The following is a 24,999-nucleotide window of genomic DNA, read 5'->3' on the forward strand; positions in this document are numbered from 1 at the left end:
AAACACATGCACACACAAACACATGCACACATCACACACACACACACACACACACACACACACACAAATGAATGATTTAATTAATTGTTTTATTTAGCTACAGGAGCTGGAGAGATGGCTCAGCGGTTACTAACATGCACTGCTCTTCCGTAGGATAGGAATTATGTCCCCAGCACCCATATCAGGTGGCTACCCATCACCTGGAACTCTACCTTCAAAGCATCCAATCACCTCTTTTGTCTTCTAGAAGCACTTGCCCACACACATGCCACATATGTGTGCACACACACACACACACAGAGACACACATACGTACACATAATTTAAAAGCAAATCTTTCTGTTTTTAACTGAAACTTGTGACTCGGGCACACCCTGGAGATGGCAGCACATTTGGGGGTGTAGCATTGCACCTCTGCATCTTACTCCCTGTGCCTTACTATCTAACCCAACTCAGGAAGATCCACCTAACGCACCCCAAGGGGCGATGACAGAAGTCAGTCTCAGGAGTGGCAGCCTGTCCTTTCTTTCTTTGTTTCTTTGTTTCTTTTTGGTTTTTCGAGACAGGGTATCTCTGTGTAGCTTTGGCTGTCCTGGATTCTCTTTGCAGACCAGGCTGGCCTTGAACTCATAGCAATCCACCTGCCTCTGCCTCCCTAGTGCTGGGATTAAAGATGTGCACCACCACGCCACTGGGCAGTCTGTCCTTTCTAAGGGCAAGGTGTCTCCCTATCATGACTATTCTGCAGGCATTTCATGTTGTGGTGCCCTTAGGTTGCTGTCACCATGAAATAAGGACTTTGTACATAATCTATATCCAGTCTGTAGAGAATTCAAGTCAATCACTAAAATTCTGGCAAAATATAGAAATCTATTGAAAATCGGATGAAACTAGATTCCACGTCTCCCTGGTCAGCTAGGTTCTTCTGGTTTTGTTTTCATTTGCTTTTTCTTCTCGTAATGTAGTTTTTGAATCATCATGAAGCACGAATCCCCATGGGTTTTTCATGCATACTTAGTTTTGATTGTGTGTCCCTTTCTTCTCTTTTACTCTCCACCACTTCCCCCTGTCTTCTATCTTGCTGCCCACGTTGGTCCCTTTCTCCTGCCGTATCACATGTGTTATACAAGCCCCACCTCAATTTTGAAACTCCATTTTCCTTGCATTGATGTCATGTGCTTTTGCTGCCCCAGTAAGCAAGTTCCTTGCTGTGTTTACTGTAATGTAATGACCCTTTTGCCACCTGCTTCTCAATGAATTTAGCCTTTTGTGTGGACAGAGGATAAAGAAATGGCATCCCAGGAGGTATGAAGAGGAGCATAAGAGCCTTGGGCAGTGAGGTGTAGGGGAGTCAGCACACCAAAGATGAATGATCCGTGTCTAGCATAGACTGATGGATCTGTTCTGTGCACAAACAAGTAAACAGTGTATTCCCAACTCTCTCAGTCACCAACCATTTGAAAGAGTTAAAACAGGTAATCTTCACCAATGGCTAAAAAAAAAAAAAAAAATGCAGATAAGATCACACAGACGTCCTTGGATGGAAGCACATCAATGGGGGATTTAAATATGATTTACATTTGCATTTATTTTAACTTATGAGTGTTTGCCTGTGTGTGTACATGCACCATATGTGTGCAGTGCCAGCAAAGACTAGCAAAGGGCACTGGAGGCCCTGGAAATAGAGTTTAGATAATTGAGATCTGCCACATGGGTGCTGGGAACCAGTCTGAGTCTGATGGGAGAGCAGCCAGTGTTCTTAACTCTAGAGCCCCTGATTTAACCTTTCAACCTTGCCCTTCTAGTGTGAGTCACTGGCAATGTGCTGCTGCTAGCATCCTGTTGCTGCTAGCCACTGTTATGTCCTTCAGCTTCCAAATCCCTCTAATTCCTAGTTACTGTCTGTGTGGTGATCCTTTGCCAAGGTCTTATAAGTGTGGGATTTCTAGTGTATTGAAACCAGATGACTTAAACCTATAAGCTACACTTAAGAGAAAATTTTTATATGGTGGTAATATTTTTCCTTTTGTGTTTATTAATTTTGGCTACATCTTCTAAAACATCAGTACAGAGGCATGCATTTATCAGTACAGAGGCATGCATTTATCAGCAAAGCTGGTTTCTTTCTTAAGATGAATTTTATTTGTATTAATGTATACATGTGTTTATGTGTCTGTGTGTATATACACACACATATCTGCAGGTACCTGAGAAGGCCAGATAAGAATGTCAGACCCCCTGCACCTGCAGTTACAGGTGTTTGTGAGCCTCCTGATGTGGGTGCTGGGAATTGAGCCTGGGTCTCATATAAGGAAACAAGGCTGTTAACTGCTGAGCCATCTTTCAATCTCCTTTTGTTTCCTCTTCAATTAAATTAAAATGAGAAACTTTTCTGCTGCAAAGCAAATGGATTTACTTAAAGAATACCTGGGCAGTATTTCTCACCTTCTTTCTCTGGTTGCCTCTATGCCTTGACACACGTTTTCTCTGGCTCTTAGGGACAAGGGAACAAAGGCTCAGTCACACAAAGAATTAGGAGTTCAGACTTTTCCAAAGTTGTATGTATGTAAGTATGAATGCATTTGTGTGTGTGTGTGTGTGTGTGTGTGTGTGTGTGTGTGTGTGTGTGTGTGTGTGTGTGTATTCACTGCCATCAAGGTGTTTAAATGTTTTGGATAGGAAAATTTTAAATTGAGGGATTTTTATTTCATTATTTGTGTCTTGTTCCTGGAATCTCTTAAGATTACTCAACTATAAAATGAAGATAAATATGTAAGAAAGCGTTCATATTTAGCTCACCTAGTGTGTGTGTGTGTGTGTGTAACACAAAATTGGATATCTTCACTCTAAACTTCAGATTGGTGGCCCTTAAAGAGTCTTAGGATTCCTCCCTCCCACCTCCCCTCCCTCCCTCCCTCCTCTCCCTACCTCCCTCCCTTCCCGCCTTCCCTCCCTCTCTTCCCTCCCTCTCTTTCTTCCCTCCCTTCCCTCCCTCCCTCCCTTCCCGCCTTCCCTTCCTTTCCTCCTTTCTTCTTTCCTTCTTTCAGACTTATGAATGAAGTTATTTCTAATTTTCCTGGGGAAGTTTCTTTTCTATGGCTACAATACTTTATCCCTTCCCTTTGAGTTTTGGTTGGGATGGGTTTATTCTTTCTTCATCTATTCTTTTCATGTACAATACCTCCTGAAGGCAGCCTCATCTCCCTCCCCTCCTTCCTAAAGTAAAAGTGTGTTCGGTGAAGCCAGACTGAGCAGCCCTAATCTGGAAGCCTCAGTTGGATTTCCAAACTTGCATTAGAGATGCTCAACTACTAAAGTTGCTGTTAATATTCCTAAGTCCACAAAATTCAGAAACCTGACATCCTTCCCACTGAGGCATGCTGGGTAAGGAAAGCTCTGCCTGTGTCTGCACTGATCATCATCTCTCCTTCTAGCTGAACACTGCTATGTGGAAGTGTGTGTGTCCTCTTGCTATCCCAACCCTAATATTTCTTTTTTTAACTTGCAGTAAACTTTACATTTGTGTCGTATGGTCCCTCTGCCCCTAAATCTCTGCTTCTCACTCTTGGTGTGGCGACTCAGGGCTTGTAGAGTTCAAAACATTTAGAAGAAAGCTCTATAAAAGCAAAGTGCTTCTCCTCTGCTGCACATTTATTTAAAAGTTCATCCCAGGAGCCTTAAAGTCTGCTTATTAGTCTAAATTTAGTTAATCCCAGAGTTCCAAGAACCCTAATGGCTGTATGGATTTTAAAGTGTGTATTTAGGAATGAACGCCATGTCTCTACAACTATCAGCTCTCAGCTACTAAAACAAAATCAGTCTTCTCATAAATTGCCCTCAGAAAACACATTTGCGTCAAGATAGAAATGGAGAAGTTTCCCCAAGGGCTTTGAACTAATGGTCTCTTAAAAAATAAAATAAAATAAAAAGGCTGGGTGTGTGGGGCTGAGGAGACCGCTGAGTCAGTAGAATGCTGGACTCAAGACCTAAGTTCAATCCTTAGCTCCCCTGGAAATAGCCAAGCAAGGCTGAGGCAAATCTGCCATCCACCACTGAACAGTAAAAGAGCCCAGAGTGCCTGGGGTTTGCTGATGACCAGCTCAGGAGAATCGGTGAGCTCTGGGTTCAATAAGAGAGAGACTGCATCCAAAGCTAAGGTGGAGATCCACTGGGAGACAGCAGAGAGCAAACTTGCCTCCACCTCTTCATACACTCATATGCATACAGAAATGTGTATGCACACAAAATAAATAAGAACCGAGTGGTAGAAATCCCTGAACTCTTTTTTTTTTTCCACATTTACTTGTGTGCTTTATTTTTACTAATTTTTTTGTATTTTTTATTTATTTATTTTTTTATTAATTTATTGTTGTTACATCTCAATAGTTATCCCATCCCTTGTATCCTCCCATTCTGCCCTCCCTCCCATTTTCCCCTTATTCCCTTCCACTATGACTGTTCCTGAGGGGGATTACCTCCCCCTGTATATGCTCATAGGGTATCAAGTCTCTTCTTGGCAACCTGCTGTTCTTCCTCTGAGTGCCACCAGGTCTCCCCCTCCAGGGAACATGGTCAAATGTGAGGCACCAGAGTACATGAGAAAGTCATATCCCACTCTCCACTCAAGTGTGGAGACTGTTCTGACCATTGGCTAGATCTGGGTAGGGGTCTAAAGTTTACCACCTGTATTGTCCTTGGCTAGTGCCTTAGTTTGAGTGGGACCCCTGGGCCCAAATCTACCTATCATAATGTTCTACTTATAGGTTTCTAGGACCCTCTGGATCCTTCTACTTTGCTATTCTCCCATACTTCTCTCATCTAGAGTCCCAATAGGATGTCCTCCCCTCTGTCCCAGTTTCCTGGTAACCTGGACAGAGATCCTGAACTCTTAATTTGCCACAAAATGATGAAGATGAAGCCAGAGTGAACAGCAATGTTGATTTATAGGCTGGTTTGTTTGTTTGTTTGTTTGAGACACGGTTTCTCTGTTGCAGCCCTGGCTCTCCTGGAACTCACTCTGTAGACAAGGCAGCAATTAACCCCTTGCCAGTTGTCAATAAATCCTTGCTTCCATGTTCATGTTTTCACTAGTGGTGTAACCCTGCAAACCATTTTAGCCTCTCTGGTTTGAAGTGAGGGATTGATCTGCTGATAGGGAGCAGAACAGAAATATGCATCAGGGGCTTGGGAGGGAGGGCTGTCCACCACACTGAACCTGTACAGAAGAAATGTGCCAACAAAATTACAAAATGGATACCAAGGAAATTCTCGTAGAAGCTACAATGTTCCACTCCATGGAGCAGGAAACTCTGGACTGGGAGAAGTCAAACTTTTGAAGGAACTGAATTTTGGGCACAAAGCTGCCTTGAAGCAGCTGCCAGTTAGCTGCACACAGCAGCTGAGGATGTGGCATCCAGTGCTATCAATTTTCCCAGAGGGGATGAGCAGAGACCTCTGGATGACTTGATGTCATTCATTTTCTTTCTCTCTCTCTTTTTTAAAAATTAATTTACATCCTGATTATAGCCCCTCCCACCTTTCCCCCTGGCCCCACCCTCCCTCCTCTGCCTTTCTCTCTCACTCCCCTATTTCTCGGAAAAGAAAAACACCCGTCCCACCCCACCCCCCACCAACCGTCCCTAGCATATCAAGTCACATAGGGACTGAGCTCATCCTCTTCCCCTATAGCCTGGTGAGGCAGTCCTGCCAGCGGGAAGTGATCAAAAAGCAGGCAACGGAGTCCATGTCAGAGACAGCCCACTGCCCCTGGCTTCTTGGACATGGTTGAAGAGAGGGAACAAGATAGGAGAGAGGGCACAGAGAGAAATGAGGGTGGAGACCAGACCTGGGGAGAGCGAGAGCAGAAGCAGGCTGGAGGACAGAAGGCCTACAAAGAGAAGAGAAACCATGGCCAGGGGCATCTCTGTGGCAAGCTGGACACCTAAGACAGGGCAGGCTTATTGGGGTCACTCTAGCTGAGACTCCTAGTAGCAGGGGTCGTGGAGACTGAAGAAAACACACTCTAACTAGACATGGCTCCTAGTGGAGGGAGGGGAGCACCAACCCACCTACAAAAAGATTCATCTATTTTTATTCTGCCGCCTTCCCCCGTCCCCAGTTTTATTTGCACTCTGCCTTCTTTGTATTTGGGAGAAAGCAACTTAGAGAGTGAGAGCTTTAGAAATCCAAGCCAGTACCCTAGACAGACTTCAAGCTGTAGTGTAAGTGTAAACGTGGGGAGTCTTGCACAAACACCCAACTTTGAGGTTTAAACTGTAGGCCTACTGTGTGGTTTGTGCTGGATATATCACATGTTTAAGTGTTCTCTTCAAACTTGTTTTGCTCAGAGTGCATTTTCACATACAAATATGTGAACCATTAAGAAGCAAATCACCTCCCCCATCTTATCATTTTCACATGTATAATATAAGCATCCCATGCCTGCTATCGTGTGCTCTATATGAAACCTGAAGGCAACAGTGGGACTAGAGACATAGATGACTCCATGAATAAGAGCACTTGCTGGTCTTTCTGAGGACGTGGATTTGGTACCCAGCAACCACATAGTGACTCACAACCACCTAGAACTCCAGTTCCAGGAGATCTTGTAAAGGTACAACACAGAAGCATGTAAATTAAAAACATAAATAAGTATATCTTTTAAAAAGTAGTGAGTTTAGTTTCAGCTAAACATTTGTCAGGCACACGAGAAAGCTGTAACTGTCATTTCCAAGTCAAGATGACAAGAAAGAAAAACAGGAGAAAAATATCCTGCCCTAAGTTTGCTTCAGGCCACGGTGGCTACAGTGGGTGTGCCAGCACTGCCACCGATATTTTAAATTAATTATTTATTCTCTTTACTTCCTGATCATAGCCCCCTCCCTCCTCTCCTCCCAGTCCCAACCTCCCTCCCTCTTCTCCCAGCCACTCCCCTATTCCTCAGAAAAGGGGATCCCTCCCCCACCAACCCACCTCAGCTCAAATTGCATTAGGATTAAGCAAGTCCTCTTCCCCTATGGCCTGGAGAGGTAGCCCCTGCAAGGAGAAGTGACCAAAAAGCAAGCAATGTCCATGTCACAGACAGCCCCTGCTTCCCTCACTACGGGGACCCACAGGAAGCCTGAGCTGCCCATCACCATCACCAATTTCTTAGGATGATTTGTTGCTTGTATTTTTATGCCATAGAGACACCACAGCTACATGCCTCTTCTCCAGATGGTAGTATAAAGGTCGGACCAGATCTGGGGCTGAGCACGTAGTTGGTGGCTACTGAGTGCACGTAGGCAGGGTGAAGGTGACAGGAAGAAGTCACCGGTTGTCATTTCCGAGGTGTTTGTTGAATGGCATCACAATTCTCATTCTCTCTCAGGTGGCCTTGCTAAAATTTCACCCGTTCCCTCACCCTCCTCCTCACCTCCGCAAGGATCACTTGGCAGCAGTCCCATCAGCAGCAGTCCTTCAGCACAGTTTCCAGAATCCTCCGAAGCAACTGCCAAGCGAGGCCCCGGATCTCACAGGGCCTTATCTTACACCCAAAGTGCCCCCGACCTGTCACCTCAGATCCTGCCCCCACCTGTCATATGTAGCAGGTAAGAACTTCATCATGGTAACCAGACAGTATTGGAGGGTGTGATGTCATGTTTGAGGCTGTAATTGGAACTTGGTTTTTCCACGGCTTTCTATAAATAGGAACTTCATTTTTCATACAGTCTGAACAGATCATTGGAGAGAATGCAAAATAATTAGCTGTCTATATTTGATTACATACTAATGGGTGATGGATAAAAGATATGTTTTGTGGGCTGGAGACATGGATCAGCACTTAAGAGTGCTTGCTGCTTTTACAGAGGACCTTACTTGGGTTCCCATCACCCACATTAGGAGGATCACAACCACTCCAGCTCCCAGAGATCTGATGCTCTTTTCTGTGCTCCAGAGTCACCTGCATCCTTCTGCACATATCCACACACAGACATAAAAGTAAAAATTTAAAAATTGAATTAAAAATATTATTTTTAATTGCATCAGGTAATCTGATATAATGGATTATTTTTTAGAGTGTTTTTATTTGTTGTCCTGTGACTATTTTATACTATTTTAAGACATTTTACCTGAGGTGTATATGTCTCATTTTAACTACTTCAGAATGTCCTAATTACACATAATACTTTATGGCTGAATGCAATTATCTTTACCACCATTGCCCATAAATAGGAACCACCTCCAACTGCTGATGAACATATTTTTTGTTGTTGTTTTCCAGTAATGTCTTTGTTTTAGATACTTGATCTTAAAGTATTAAATATTTTTAAGGACTTACTTGTTTTTATGTATATAAGTGTTTGGCCTGCATATGTATGTATGTAGTGCCCTAGGAGGCTAGAGGTGGGTGACAGATCAGCTGAGACTGGAAGCTACCACGTGGGGACTAGAAATCAAGCACAGGACCTCTGGAAGAGCAGCCAGTGCTCTTAACCACTGCACCATGTCTCCAGCTCCTAGTATTGGGCATCTTAAAATAGAAAAGAGGAAAGTGTTTTAAATACAATCTTGAGAATGCCTTAAGAAAAAAGATATTTTGAAGATGACTGAATGCACAGCAGCATGTAGCTTTTCTTGAGTCTCATTTTATCAGCGTACTGACAACTAATAAGTGACAACTGATACTAAGCTTCCAACATTTCATTAGCATGCCTGCCATTTGTCCCACAAAGTCCCTGTGTCATCACTGTGGCAGGGTACCTGAGTTCGAGAAGGAGTCGTTTGCTTCTGCTCACCACTTTAGCGGATTCACTCAGTGGTGGTTCCTTGGCCTCTTGCTTTGGAAGCCCATAGCAAAACAGAATCTTAGAGCAGAAAGAGTCCAACCCAGGCCACCTTGCTGTTAGGGAAAGTGAAAAATCAGAGAGAAGACAGGTTGCAGGTCCCAGTATCCACTTAACCCCACCCCCATGTTGACCTTCTTTTCCATAGGACCTGCCTCTCACAGGATCCCCCAACTCCAAACTGCACCATAGACTATTGAACAAGACTTGAACACATAACGCTTGGGAATGGCTCCTCATCCAAACTTTACTGCCTTAAGATAAATAAATGCCAGTTATTTTATCATTTTTGTTTTTACTTTCTTTCTCTCTATTACTATTTTTAACGTAGAAAAAATATTCAACATCACTTCTTGGACAAAGACCAAAGTGAAATATTAGTCTAGTACCCAAGCTCTCTGCAAGTCAGCTTTTTAAGGAAAATTATTTCTGTGGGATTTTCACCCACCACAGCCATCTTCCCTGTGCTGTTGGGCAGTCAGATGTCAAAGACACACTACATGACACTCACTGTACAAAGGGCTCCGAGGAGTTCTTGGTCTGTTTTATGTCGAGTTCTCTCGGTTCGCTCACTGGACCCCAGAGCCAATTCCTGTAGGTTAACACCCTGTAATTGTTTGAGCCTCTGACATTGGACAGACTTGCTGAGGGAGCATTGTTCTCCGTTTGGCACCCTAAGCCAGGATAAAGCCCAGCAGAGTCATTTGGGTTAGGAACATCTGCTTCTGGCTTTTCCAAGAGGTTCTCCTTCCCTCCCTCAAGACTGGTGAAAATAATCTTCTTAAAGGAAAGCTAGGGGTCTTCAGGAAAGGTCTACTACTTGCCTAGCTTTTCTCCTCCAAGATTATTTTGGTTTTCTAAGAGGGGGAATTTTGCAGGGTTTTCATAAAGAGGATGCAAGAAACAAACAAACAAACAACACACACACACACACACACACACACACACACACACACACACACACACACACACACACAAAGGCTTTCTCTGTCTCCTAGTTCAGTGATGTTTAGATATCCAGTAGTGTGTGTTTTATTTGTTTGAGTTTTATAAATTTATAATCCAAACCAGGTTTTATTATTCCCTTCAAGGCAGCCACCCATGTAGTCACAGAATGCTCCAGAAACTCACGACTAATTATTGTGGTTTCCCCTGCTGAACTTGAAGGGTTTGGCATTGAACTCTAGTTCCTTGGCTGTTGTAACGTCTTTGCAACAAGCTGGTGCTCTCTCTCTCTCTCTCTCTCTCTCTCTCTCTCTCTCTCTCTCTCTCTCTCTCTCTCTCTCTCTTTCAACTAGTAACTTAAATAGTCTTTTAAGTATTATCAGACAATAAAAATCTTCATACTAATAAGCCTTCCATTTCTCAGCTTTCATGCAAGATTAGAAGCCCTAAATTAGGATGCCTTTTCTTTTGATTTCTTTAATGCTTTCCTTTTCTTTTGATTCCCTAAAGCAAAATGATGGATATTCCTCATTAGAAATAATTCCCATATAATACTTTTCTGTTTATATTTCATGCTTGAAAACTAAATTTACTTAGTAAGACAATGTACTGTTATGTACAGCTTTACTGTATGTAAGTTGTTTAAATAATGAGACATTTAAATAGTAAACATATGATATTAAACTAATTTTTTGCCATTTATGCTGGCCAATCTTATAGTTAAACAAACATGAGGCCAAACTTTTCTGTCCTGAGATTTTAGGAGATTAAAATCTAATCATGAGGTAGTTAAGCAAGATATAAAGGAAGGGCCAGTTGGAACTCAGTAGGTTTTGTGGGATTACCTTTTGACTTATAAAATAGTCAAGTTGTTGAGAAAACAGAACAAAAAGTATCTTTGTGGGGGGGGGCACTATTCACTTCTCCAGAACCTTCTATCTTCTTGATTGTCCATAGATTATGTTGATTCATTTCTTTCCTTTCAAGCAGCAATGTGTATCATCGGTTAATCACTGCTTTCCCAAAATGTCCCTCTTTTTGTTCATTTTTTTTTCAGACTTTAAAGCATGACTGAAAAATCTATAGTAAATAAATAAATTTATTTTGGGCAATAAATTAATATGCCATCATTCTGTTTTTAACTTTTGCTGTCTTTTATTTAAAACTAATTTAGAAATTGAGTATCCTAACTCCAAGAAATAAATGGAACAACAAGGCTCTAAAGGTATCCCATTGGGGAAGATGCTCATAGCCGAGCTCTACAGGTATCCCATTGGGGAGATGCTCATAGCCGAGCAGGTACAAGGACCTTCAGATCCACTTCATGGATAAATGGCAATTTTCTCAAATTGCATAACTACTTTAGCAGTATATCAATTTAAATATGTGGACTGAGGAGAAGAAAGAAGAGGATGAAGAGGAGGGTCAGGTGAAGTTTAAAGCCCTTTTACTGATCCATCATTTTCTGAAGACGATGATGTTTCATTACAGTTGTTATTCTTGTGATTTCAATATGAGACATGGCGGATTCTGGAAAATAGCTAGATCTAGCGTGTCTTGACCTAATCAATGGGTGAATCTATTGCTACTCTTGTGACTGGACACATTGCTGGGAGATGTTGGAAACATAGTATGGGAGAGTCATTGGAGGAATTAGGTTCCTACTATTGTGCCTTGAAGGGCATTCCTTGTCCCTGGCCTGTTCCTAACTCTATCTTGTTCTCTGTGAACCATGATGGAAGCCACACACTGTCACTGCCTTGATATGTTGTCTCAGCTCTGTCTCAAAGCGGTGGAGATGCTGACTATGGACTGATATCTGTAAAACCATGCACTGATGCGTGTCTTTCTTCCCTAAAGTGTATCTCTCAGGGCCTTGGTTATAGCAATGAAAGACTAAGGCAGGGAATGGTTGATGTTTCTGAGGATACTGTGTGTTAAAAGTGTTTTAAAAGATACAGAGGTACTTATGGCTCGCCCTACATTTCTCAGCTGTGGCAGACCTTATTCACAAGGGAATCCTGCAGATGGATCCTCGGAAAGAAGTGGCCCAGCCATTCAAAAACCAAACAGAACAGGTAAAACCTTAGTTTGGATTCTGTTGCTCAAACTTAAAGTTATTTTATTTTACATTTTCCTCCTGGCCGAAAGGGCAACTTGAATTCCTGGCTTTTTTTCAAATTTATAAATTTTAACTTTTTAAAGTTTTTCAGTGTGTGTGTGTGTGTGTGTGTGTGTGTGTGTGTGTGTATGTGTGTTAGTTTGGGTTTATGCACATGAGTTTAGTATCCTTGGAGGTCAGAGTTGGGGATCAGATCTCTGTAGCTGGAGTTATGAGTGATTGTGAGCTCCCTGATGTGGGCTCTGAAAACTGAAATTCCCCTACAAGAGCAGAAAATACTCTTAACCACTGAGCCCTCTCTACATCCCCAATTATGTGAGCTGAAAAAGATAAACAATGAAATAAAAATTATCCTCACTATCTATCTAAATTTACTCATAGTTTTTATGTGGGACTCTTGCAAACATTTCTGTACTTTGCACACAAATGCATATTATTCTAAAAGTCAGAGGTCCCTTTGTATAATGTGTAGCATGTATGTTACATGTTACAGTATATACAAATGCTGATTCATCTTGATGCCTTGTCTATTAGAGGGCTTTTGACCTAGCATGTACTAGTGAGATCGCCAAGCCAGATGCTAAGATATGACCCTGACTGTACCGCTGTTCATGCTAACATGGTTTTTGTTTTTCTTTTCTTGAGGCAGCATCTTGTACTTTAGAAGATAGATACTACAGCCTGGATTACTCCTCCTGTTCCCTACTCATGTGTTATCTAAATGTTTGCACCTTAGTTCCTTCATTTGCAAAATAGTGAAATGACAGTAATACCCACCACATAAGATCACCGTAAAGATTAAATAAGCCACGGAAGGGAGCTGAAGAGATGGCTTGGAAGTTATTAGCATACACTGCCCTTCCAGAGGACCCACATTTGGTTCCCAGCATCTATATCAAGTGGCTCAACTGTGTGTAACTCCCACTCCAGGGATCTGAAGATATCTGTGACCTCTTTGGGCACCACACACATAGAGCACATAGGGAGACACACACACAAAAATCATTATAAGAAACTATATGAGGCATTTATTTCTCATTGGCATATGGGGCTCACTGTAAGTGGCTACTTCTTGTGACTGTTGCTGTCCGAATTATCTTTTTTTGGCACAGCTCTATGGGCTTGCTTTTATTGTACTGAAAGTATCCAAGGAAAGTAACAAAGCATTTATGAAACAGTTTAAGGTCATGCTACTACCAGAAGTAATTTATGTGTCCTTGTCAATGTTTCTTGGTAGATACTCTTAAACAAAATTTTGTTGACATAATTTTTCTATGAGATTATTGTGTAGAAATATACAAAGGTCAAGGAGAAGTCAAAAGATCAGTATGGCCATTATGTAGCCCTTTGAAGACTTAGGGTGTTCCTCCAAGTCTCCCCAGGCTGACAGAGTGAGGGGAACAGGTCAGGTACCTTTGAGGGATCTCATAATGTCATGGTCCTTTGCTGCAGTGTCTCTCTCTTCTCCACATATTGGGAACTGCACCTGATCAGTTGTGGTTTTATGCTGTTCTTTGTCTCTAATTTTACCTAGCAAGCAATTACGTTGGAAAGATGGAAGAAAAGAGAACCCTGAGGTAGTGTTATAGGTGTTTTGTTCTTCTTCATGACTGCTTGGAAGCATATTATTTAGACACGTGGTATTTTCTGGTTGGAGTTTTAGCTAACAGTTCACTATTAACTTCAGGGAAAGATAGTGCAGGAGACCCAAAAAATGAAAAAAGGAGGAAGCCCAGAGCCTGGGATATACACATATTGTCCACTCATGGCATAAGGCACTGCTTCATGCTTTGTAGACTACTCATTTCTGAGTATGTCAACATAATTATTCCTATCCCATTGTCCATAATTAGTGTATAGTCAACTTTTTCCTGGCTTAATGCAGTGGAAGAATAGAAGAAATAGAATTTTAAATCCATCTGGGGAATGTAGCTCAGTGGTAGAGTTCTTGATACCCTATGTGAAAGCCCCAGAAGAAAAGAAAGACAGAGGGGGGAGAAGGAAGACAGAAGGGGTAAAAATGAAGAGAGAGACATATGTAATTCATGCAAATGACTGATCTAAACATTATCGTCAGGGGCCACTGAATGTCACATAAATCATACATCTTAATTCCCATCTATTCATTGAATTTAGAACTGTATTTGGGGCTGGAGAGATTGCACAGAGGGTAGGAATATTTGCTGCTCTCCCAGAAAGTTTGGTTCTGTCCAAGCACCCATGCTGGGTGGCTTGCTAGCTGCCTAGAACTCCGGTTCCAAGGGATCTAACAGCCCTCTGGTCTCCACGATGTTCTTGGTGTATAGACCCATGAAGGCACAGGTTCCCTAACTAGTTCCTCATATGGCAATGTGTTTCAAGGGGACTTACTTCCTGTTGGTCCCTTCCCATCCTAAGTCTCTAATAAACAGGCTTTTCTCTTTCAACTGCAGATGAGACTTCTCAAGTTACCTCCGATTATGAGACCAACAACAACAGTGACAGCAGTGACATTTTGCAGAATGAAGAGGAGGCTGAGTGCCAGAGAGAGCCACCGAGGAAAGCATCTGCGTGTGGCACCTATACCTCCCAGGCCATGATCTTCCTGGTAGCCCCATATCACTAAATTTATTCATTCCATGAGAACTTGCTTCTGCTGCAGAGACTGGCTTAGGGACAGATGCGGCTTCTTTAGGTTTATAGCTGCATATGTTTGGAACCACGTGTCTCTGTGTGTGTGTGTGTGTGTGTGTGTGTGTGTGTGTGTGTGTGTGTGTGTGCGCGCGCACGCGCGCACGTACGCTCTTGTGTCTTCAGCTGCATGTGCAGCTGGTAAGCACATGTGGGGATGGAGGCCAGAAGACAACCATGGATGTTTTTATTCAAGTCCCATCTACTTTATTTTGAGGCAAGGTCTCTCACTGGCTTAGAGCTCAGTGTGTAGGTTTTGTTGGCTGGCTAGCGAGCCATAGGGACCCACCTTTCTCTATGTCCCCAGCTTGGACATTATAAGTGCCCACAATCATCATACTTATTTTTTTTTTTTAAGTATGTTTTGTGGATCCAACTCAGGCTGCCATGTGTGCATGGAAAGATCTTTACTGCTGAGCCATCTCCCCAGCCCTAAGTATTTATCTTTAACATTTGAGCTCAAACAAAACAATAAAAAACTGTGAATAAGTACAAGGAAAATACAATTGTTAAATGGTAATATAATAATAAACTAATAGTTTAGAAAGAGATATTGATTGACCAGCTGATTTTCTTAGGGCATCTTCTGTTTTATATTTTTATAGGCCCTCGATTAGAGTGTGAGCCAGTATTTGCTTTTCGCATTGTATTAGATCAGGGTTTTGCTGATTCTAAAAGGTCATTGGATGGTGACTTATCAGGCATAGACACTTTCTGCTGCATGTCTGAGGTTAAGCACAGCTGCCAAGGACAGAGAGTAGTTGACGTGCCTGTAATCATCAGCCGCTGCTGTTAGCATTTTTCTTTTAACTATATTTCTGCTACTTGCACTTTAAAGCAGTTTTTCAGGTTTAAAAAAAAGTTTGTTTAATGTTTACTTCTCTTCATTTTCTTTACTTTTAAAAACATTTGTGGTAGTGAGAGGATATGCGTATCCTGATTTAGGACGCGTTGTGTACTGAATGCCCTTGCATTTACATAGATCAGGTTGTTTACAGGAGAGCAGATCACGGGCATGAAATTACATTCCTGAAAAGTGTGTCAGCTGACGTTCTCCAGAAATAAGGCTGACCTGAATGGCTTAGATATGAACATAGTTAAAGTGACATTTCTGTAAAGGCTCCAACATAAGCCAGGTCCCACATCTCAGATACATTTACCGAAAAGGAGCATAGAAAGTTGGAAGTTTAGCAATAACATCAGAGTTTTCTGAAGTTCTTCAGCTTTCATTAAAGAATCTTGCAATTAATGCAAAAGTAGTGAAAGTAACGCCTGGGAAAAGCATCTGTCTCAGGCAGGACTGTATGTGAAAAAGGACAAGTAGGCACTGAAACAGAAAAGTCCGCCTCAGCTACTTTTGATGCTGGCCTCTTCGAATCTGAGATCATGTCTTCCTCCTTGTTTGTTTTCTTGCTTGCTTGTTTGTTTGTTTACTGATTTTAAGATGCATGGACTTATTTCAAAGACGCACAGTTGGTTTTTGAATTTTACCAAAGTGATTTTTCAACAGAAAAACTACATGTGACTCACATATCTTTATCTCCATCGCAGGACAAACCGATTCTTGCTCCGGAACCCCTGGTCATGGATAACCTGGACTCAATTATGGATCAGTTAAACACCTGGAATTTTCCAATTTTCGATGTAGTGGAAAACATAGGGAAAAAATGTGGCCGTATTCTGAGCCAGGTACGACGCGTATTCAAGTGCTGACTTGAAACACACAAGAAAACAGTTTGTTAGTTGCTAAAAAAAAAAATAAAAATAAATCTTGCTAAGATCTATGGCTCTGTGCTGACTAAAGAAAGTGGAATTTCAAATGAGTACTGTAGCCTACAATTAGGATATTATGTAATTTTTAAGAAAAAGGAGACAGAGGCAGAGATAGATAAGCAACATTGACAGGTGACCGAAATTCATAGAATTGAGCCAAAGAGAAGCTGGCCTGGCCCCAGAAAGGAAACTCCTGTTTATGATTAATCCATCTCTATAACTATATGTGGTGATTGTTGTTTTAACTGCTGAGTATCACAGTGCTTAGACTTCATCAAAATTAGATACTGCTCAGAAATATGTATCTCCACCACTGGCATGTGAAACATCAGAATTTTGTGTGTTTGAAAATCAAAACGATCCGTTTTCCATTGGAAATGCAGGGTGAGTGGCTGAAGTGCATGACAAGTGTGGCAGTCTTGTTTCTGCAAAGGAGACCCTCTCAAGCCTTCCTTATTGGAGGAATGGTTGGTGGAAGTGGAAAGTAAACATGGAAATTAGGTGTTTAAATTTGTTTGTTCCAAAAAGTGAAGCCAAATATGAGTTGGTTGTATTATAAAATAGCGTATGCATAATTGAGGATGCAGAGGTGGCACGCTGGCTAAGAGCAGGTACTAATCTTGCAGAAGACCTCAATTTAGTTCCTAGCACCAACGTGGTAGCTTACAACCATCTGTAACCCCAAGTCCAGTGATCTGGTATCCTCTTTCGGCACTCTGTGGGTACCCAGTACACACATGGTACACATATGCACATGCAGCCGAATACTTATACACATAAAATTAAAATAAGTAACTTAAATTATATCAAAATCCAGGGTGTGATAGGATGATATATCAACATATTTAGAATACGGATGGAGGAAACATCACAGCACTCAGGATGACTACTGACTTTGGTGGGTCCAAGGGCACCTTTGCTTCCACGAAGCTCTACCTCAAAAACTGAAAAGCAACAACAACAACAAAACACGCTTTCAGTGGGATCAGGGCACGGGCCACATTGGTGAGGACCATTATCAGAACCAACAGAAGTGACCGTGTCACGGTAGCAAGCCGCCATGTTTGTTAAGGAGTGGATAGTTCCGTCCATGCCCGCGTCCTGAGTTCTTAGTGCTAAAGAGTATCGTCTGTAAAGCTTACTAGTCTCAGCAAGCCTGAGGCAGCCACTGTATCTCATTTCCCTTTGTGTCAGAATTTTAATCCAATAGAAACATGTGACTCTGAGACTGGGGCTGTTCTAGACACAGGCATGTAATAGATTATGCCACAAAATGTAGCTGTGCTCAAAGCAGGATCATTCCTCTCCCCTGGAGATTGTGTGCAATGAGTTGGGGGAGAGTGAGAAAATTCTCACCAAATTTTTCCCTTGATGTATGTTACAAGTTCCCCACAGACTCTCTTTATTTTCTCCTTGAGACGGTGTCACACTGTAGCACAGGCTGGCCTACCTGAAGTTCTCTATGTAGCTCTAGCTAGCCTCGACCCCATGATAGTCTTCTTGCCTCAGCCCCCAGAGTTCTGGGGTTTCAGATACCAAACACCACATGTACTGTCAGTCTCTACTCTCCATAGGAGATTTGGTATAGGCTTTTAGTGGTGGTGGTGCTGGTGGTGGTGGTGGTGGTGGTAGCTGATTAGTTTGTGTTTTGTTTTTGAGACAAGGTCTTATGTAATTCAGGCTGGGGTCAAACATTTGTTGTCATCAAAGTTCAAATTGAACTCCTGATCTCCTGCCTCCACTTCCTAAGGGCTGGAATTACAAGTCTATGTCACAATACCAGCTTGGTATAGGACTTCCTTCCGTCCTTCCTTCCTCCCTTTCTTCCTCACTCCCTCCTTCCCTCCCTCCCTTCCTTCCTTCCCTTTTTCCTTCCTTCCCTCCTTCCTTCCCTTTTTCCTTCCTTCCCTCCTTTCTTCCTTTTTTCTTTCATTCTTTTTTAATCTCCATGTTACAGAAAAAACTAAGGCTTGAAAGAATTTTGTCCATAAATCATAAATATTAGACTCCAGAATCCAGTTTGAGATTAGCCTTTTCATAAGTCCAGGGTCCTGACATTCAGCCACTTCCCAGCAACACATGAAACATGTTCACGCAAAGCATCACCCAACCCTCCAGACAGCAAGTGTAATCACAGAGCAGAGAACCTTGATGGCTGTTAGGTTTTTTTTTTTTTTTTCAGCACAGTTGACAATATAGCAAACACTGCTGCAAATGTCTAGTGTCCTTGATTGTTCCAGAGGTAGAGGTGATGAAGTGACCTTTCTTATTGTTGCCTTGCTAGGGTTTGAGCCCAGTGTGTTAAGGATGAGCTCTGCCAGCGAAGAACACGCTCAGCATCCCATCTAAGAGTTATCGATACTATAGGCGTTAAGAGAACTCAAGGAAATCAACTGTTGCATCTCAAAGCTCACCCATTTAGCTTTCCTGTGTCCATGTGCAAGTTACCCACCAAGAAAGGCTGCTTGTGTCCCCCTCTGACACCGTTTATTCAGTTAATCCCAGAAATTCTGCAGGAACACAGTTTCAATTGTCTTCTGCCTATGAGTCACAAAATTCCGATTGTGGAAAAGTGCCCCCACCACCCCTAACTTCCACGCTTCTTTTAGTGAGATGTTAGGACAGCTGAACTCATTTAGCATGGGCAGAGCAGGAATCACCTTTTGTCTGAGACTCCACAGGGCCAAGTCCCCCTTCAAAAAGTGTTTTGAAGAGCCACTATGTGTGGTGGCTGCAGTTCCTGGCCTAGCTGAGTTCTTTGTATCTGGATTTTGTACCTTTTTATTGTAGTAAAATTAATTAATTTATCTTATTTTTATGTATGGGTATTAGTGTTTTTCCTACATGTATATCTGTGCACCGCCTGCATGTCTGGAACCTGTGAAAGTCAGAATAGGATATTTGATCTCCTGGAACTTACAGTTCAGATGGTTGTGAGATGCCCTGTGGGTCTGGGTTGTTGTTCTTTTTTTTCCCCTTTGTGTCCTCTACAAGAGTATCCAGTCCTCTTAACCTCTTAGGCTTTTTTCCAGCCTCCAGATTTTAAATTATATTTACACTTTTTGGTAAACACAGTTTGTCAAGTTCATGTTTCTTATTTCATGAGTTTGGAAGGATGGTATGTGAAATACTAGGTAGTTGATTTTGATAGCACCTTGATAATAATATCATGTTGTAAAATCAGACTCTAGAGTAGCCTACTGCTTGAGTCATTAGTCCGTCTTTAAAAGGATTTGGGAGAATCATGGGGAGGCATAGTGGTGCCTGCCTTTCATTCCAGTATTCAGGAGACAAAAGTAAGTGGATTTTTGTGAGTTTGAAGCCAGCTCAGTCTATATAGTGAGTTCTAGGCCAGCCAGGGCAATATTGGGAGACTCTGTTCCTGTTTTTTTGTTTTTGTTTTTTGTTTTTGTTTTTTTTTTTTTTTTTTGGTCATATGAAGTTGTAGTGATTTGAAGTTCTAGCCATTTTTGACTTCCAAGTCATGGTTGTGGGAGTTGAAGCAGTTGACCACGAGCTCTGAAACCAACATGTACAGTTTGGGTTCTGACTCTGCTCCATACCAACTGTATGATTTTCTACAAGTTGTTCAGCCTCCCTGTGCTCAGCATCCTCTGCTATCAGATAACGGGAACTCACAGTACCAATCTCAAAAGGCACTCTGAGAAGCGGCTGCAGTAATTATTATGTGCCAGCTAACTAGGGCAGGGATCTCATTTGGTGCTGTGTGTATACACACTGCTGCCATTGTCGTGGTAATTACTGTTGAAGCACCGTGCACTGTTGACTCCCTTAGTGTTTATATATAATAACTCAAGTGTTGGCTAAAACAAAAATAATGAAAAGAATGGGAAGAACTCAGAATCTAGTCTGCACTCAGAAGCTATGGCAAGCTTTTTGCCACATCCTGACAGGCACTGGAATTGTAGGTGGTAGACGCCACGCCTGGCTTAGCATGTGGATCATCTCCGTGTCCAACAGTTACTCCATTCAGTACCTCTGTGCAGTGTTCTCAGTGCATGCTGGGGGTTTTCTTGGTTTCTGGCATGTCTATGGAACATATGTGCAACATTTATCTTAAATACAGATGATATAGTCCCTACGGTAAGGAACTCCCTGGGCTCAGAACACAGAAATCTTCAGTGTGGTTGCTAAGTTCACCCTCAGCCTTTTTCATCTCTAGCAAAGTGAGTGGTTTCTAAAAGGCATTGTCTCTCCCCTTTGCAGGTGTCATACAGACTGTTTGAAGACATGGGCCTCTTTGAAGCCTTTAAGATCCCGGTGAGGGAATTTATGAATTACTTTCATGCTTTGGAGATCGGATACAGAGACATTCCTTGTGAGTATGAGCAAGATAACCCAGTGCTTGTTTAGCAGGCCTGCAGAGAGGGGTGGGAGTCCGAGTCAGTGCAGCAGATGCAGAGTTGCACATTGTGGGGATGCTGTGTAACCTCACTGTAGTGATGGCTGCTATGGGGCATACAGTACGTGAGACCCTGGAGCCTCACTCACTTTCTCTGACCTCATTGCTTTTTCCAGAAAATAGGGTTAGGAGGTTACCTTCACATGAGTGTCAGGATAAAATCGGATGATAACTTTTAACATTAGAAAATATGTGTGCCTTGCATATCTTTCATGGTTGTTTGAGGTAAGATCAAATGTTAAATTAAAAATATTCCCATGAAATAATTACCTGCTTTTACTAAGTGAATTTAAATTTCTCCTGTTATCAGATTAGTTCAACAACTAAAACAAAAACAATTGATTTTTTTTTCAAGGCAGGATGAGTCTGGTTGGCGTTTAGAGGGCTATAAGATGGTGGTTTAGCTAGTGATATAGGGAAGAAGAAACACACAAAAATGGTAAAGGGAAAGTATTTTTTTTAAAAATCAGGTCCATGTGAAATCTCAAGATGAGGGCACAGTCAAGGATTCTAGCTTGCATTATTGAGAAAGTTATAATAATGGAGACATGATGCAAAGGAGAGGCTAAATGTTCACACCAAATGTTCACACCAAATCCACCAGTCACCACGTGGAAGCGTGATTCTCGTGCAGTACTATAGAGTGTATGGAGCTGAAGAAGATGCCCAAAGACCCAACACAGGAGGTGCAGCAGTGTGATGCTTCAGAGGAACAAATACATAGATGAGAAGTCCATCCTAGTCAGTCTGTCAGTTTGAATGTGTCTTAGGAATGTGCCCTCTGTGTTGGCCTTGACAGCACATGCACTAATATTGGGCACTTGTCATTTAAAGCATGATTTCCCTTTTAAGTTTGCTTTAATGCGTATTGATCTTCAAAAGCTCATGTCTCCTGTAGTTATCAAGACTTGAACTTGAGTGCTGTGGCTGTAACCTAGTTGGTAGAGAATTTGCCTAATAGCAAGTAGAAAGTCCGGGGTTCAATTCCCAGGCCTGCATAAACAATGCATGGTGACACGTGTCTGTAATCTCAGCACTCGGGATGCTTAGCTAGGAAGATCAGAAACTCAAAGTCATCCTGGGCCACACAATGAATTTAACACAAGTTTGAACTACATAGAGAGACCTTGGCTAAAAAGCAGAAACCAAACCAAACAACAACAAAAAAGCTGAAGTTAAATTTTGAAAATGCTCATATTTAGCCAGGCATGGTGGCACACACCTTTAATCCTAGCACTTGCGAGGTAGAGGCAGGTGGATCTCTGTGAGTTCGAGGCCAGCCTGGCCTACAGAGTGAGTCTAGATTAGGCAGGGCTGTTACACAGAGAAACCTTGTCTTGAAAAATAAAAACAAACAAACAAACAAACAAAAAAAGCTTATACTTGGACACAAATAACTAACAAGTATCTTTGAAAGGAATGGATGTGCTAGCCTAGAGAGCTTGATGATTTAAAAACACTTGCATGGTGCACTCACATGAAAATGAGTTCCCCATAGAGTGGCAGAGAAGGAGAAGGAGGAATGCAGCCTGCCCCTGACCTGTGCTGAGAAATACAGGCCAAAGCATAGGCAAAATAGACCAATTGGCTAGGGGAAGAGGTGCTTAATGACACTAGGTCCTTTGGGAAAGTCTGGCCGCTGGGGCCATGGAAGTTGGAAGACAGAGATGAAAAGGGGAAACGGGTTTTTTTTTGGGGGGGGGGGCATGGAATCTGGCAATAAGCCTGGCTTCCTTTAATGTAACTTTCCCAGGGCTCAGCCTGGTCAGATGCCAGCGAGTGACATAAATGCTAGTGATCTCACAAGGGTTAAGGAGTCATATAAATAAATGTTTTCAGAAAGGAAGCACAGGAAAACTAAAGAACAGTTATGCCCAGACAGGATTTACAAATCAGTGTTTTATTTCCAAATGCATTTTAATTTTCAATTAACAGGTTTTATTAAACTCACCCAGAAGCAACACGGTGTAGAAGTACTGTGACGTGAGGTCGTGCCACTTTGCTATGACCTAGTACATGGTGCTGTCTGAAGTGGCACGTGGGACAAGGGGGAGGACCAGGCCAGTATTCAAGCATTAAAAAGAAGCTTCCAGATTCTAAGCTTGTTATTTTATGTCTTGATTTCCTATTTTTAGATCAGTGACTAATTTATTTTTCAAACTATCGAATAGTTCGCTCCATGTGAAAATAATGTATTATAACTACGATGCTTATAGGGCTAGCAAGTTGGCTCAGTGGCTAAGGATGCTTGCCATCTGAGCTGAGGACCTAAATTTGATCCCTCAAACCCACATGGTAGAAGGAGAGAACTGACTCCCACAAGTTGTCTTGTGCTCTACAGAGTGGGCTTGTGTGTGTGTGTGTGTGTGTATGCAGCTGCACACACATAAAAAATTAATAAATGTTAAAATAAGTGCGTAAGTATACCTGCTCACACTATTCAAGGTTCCTTTTATTTCCATAAAAGAATTTATTTGCATCTCCTAGGAAATCTTTGCTCGTCTGGTACTGTTTTGAAATAATAATATCTTCTGTGTGTTGAGGTTAGACACCTTGACTAATGGGAGTCAGCCAACAAAAGCTGTACTCGCCATAGGTTTAATTACAAATACAAACATTTACTACTCAAATTATTTTAGCACTTACTCTCCTTAAGAATTATGTCTGATGGCTTCCTGTAAGAGAATCCACAATTAATATTAAAAAGCTGTGGAAGGAAAGTGAAAATGGAACCGGATGACCTGTGACATGAGACTCTAGACAAATCTTAGTGCTTAAGTCTTTAGTCGGAGTCCACCTGTCACACCATTCAGGGCAAAGGGGAGCATGGACCATTCCTGTCACCTGTGTTAATCTGAGTTCATCCGGATGCAGCTATAGAAAGGAAAGAATTAGAGGGTAAAAACTCAGGAAGCAGCAGTTGATCTGATAATTGATGGCAACCACAGAGATGGCTGAGCAATTAACAGCACTGGCTGCTCCTTCCAGAGGTCCTGAGTTCAAGTCCCAGAAACCACATGGTGGCTCACAACCATCTATAATGAGATCTGGTGCCCTCTTCTGGAGTTCAGGCATACATGTAGACAGAACACTGTACACATGATAAATAAATCAATCAACATTGGCAACTCACTAGTAGAAGTGGTGTGTGTGTGTGTGTGTGTGTATATGTGTGTGTGTGTGTGTGTGTGTGTGTGTGTGTGTGTGTGTGTGTGTTGATTGATAAGGATTGGGGTTGCTGGAGACCTGCTGATTCCTAATGGTAAAAGGGGGGTATGCAGTGTTTGGTGATATCACTGGTCCCCTCAGCAGAGCATCTTTACTGGTTTAAAAAAAATGAAGATGCCATTCATCAGAGGTGATGTTTTGGGTCTTTGAGAACCATGACTTTCTTTCTGCTTCTCTGCATAGTTCTTGTACAGGAGCAAAGAAACAGAAATATAAACACTGCACGGTGAGTTGTCAGTGTATGTAGGCTTCTGAAAGAACAAGACACTGGCTTTTCCACTTTGGATATCTACATGTACAATAAATGCTGTGGGTGTGGTTTCTTGTTACTGTGGAAATGATGGAGTTGGTAGAATTTTTTTCCAAAAGTACCTGTCCTAGGAAATCAGGCCAGCCTCACCTGAAGACGGAAGTGCTTATCCAGTAGATGGCGCTCTTCGTCCTTGGACCCCAGAGTTCGCCAGCTGACGTGTGCTCGCTCCTTTGCGTTGTTACAGATCACAACAGAATCCACGCCACAGACGTCTTACATGCCGTGTGGTATCTCACAACGCAGCCGATTCCTGGCTTCCCAAGTGTAATCGGTGATCACGGATCAGCAAGCGACTCAGGTGTGTATGAGCTATGCCTGTGCTTCTTGTTAAAGTCAGGAACTCCAATTGCGTGTTTTGTTTGTTGTCTAAGGAAGTCAGATAATTCCAGCATCACAGTCTTTGAGAGTGTCCATCACTTTCACTTTCCTTCCTCAGATTCTGACAGTGGATTCACACACGGACACATGGGATATGTGTTTTCAAAAATGTATCACGTGCCAGATGACAAATACGGATGTCTGTCTGGGAATATTCCAGCCTTAGAGCTGATGGCTTTGTATGTCGCTGCAGCCATGCATGACTATGACCACCCAGGCAGGACGAATGCCTTCTTGGTCGCCACGAGCGCCCCTCAGGTAAAGGCGTAGACTTTTCATGAGGAGATAATAGTTTAGGACATACATTTTAGAATAAAATTAA

At 42.2% G+C, this 24,999-nt stretch overlaps 1 protein-coding gene across 1 annotated transcript in view; it reads left to right on the forward strand.

Annotated features, from left to right (window-relative positions):
• Positions 1 to 24,999, forward strand: part of Pde3a (phosphodiesterase 3A) — a 260,721-nt gene that overhangs the window by 222,950 nt on the left and 12,772 nt on the right. The window contains exons 6-12 of the mRNA XM_051155535.1: positions 7,370 to 7,589; positions 11,763 to 11,848; positions 14,325 to 14,479; positions 16,114 to 16,251; positions 20,563 to 20,674; positions 24,484 to 24,597; positions 24,736 to 24,935. Coding sequence (XP_051011492.1) covers positions 7,370 to 7,589; positions 11,763 to 11,848; positions 14,325 to 14,479; positions 16,114 to 16,251; positions 20,563 to 20,674; positions 24,484 to 24,597; positions 24,736 to 24,935 — 1,025 coding nt within the window. The remainder of the gene's footprint in view (positions 1 to 7,369; positions 7,590 to 11,762; positions 11,849 to 14,324; positions 14,480 to 16,113; positions 16,252 to 20,562; positions 20,675 to 24,483; positions 24,598 to 24,735; positions 24,936 to 24,999) is intronic.

Source organism: Acomys russatus, chromosome 13, assembly GCF_903995435.1.
Source record: "Acomys russatus chromosome 13, mAcoRus1.1, whole genome shotgun sequence".
Taxonomy (NCBI): domain Eukaryota; kingdom Metazoa; phylum Chordata; class Mammalia; order Rodentia; family Muridae; genus Acomys; species Acomys russatus.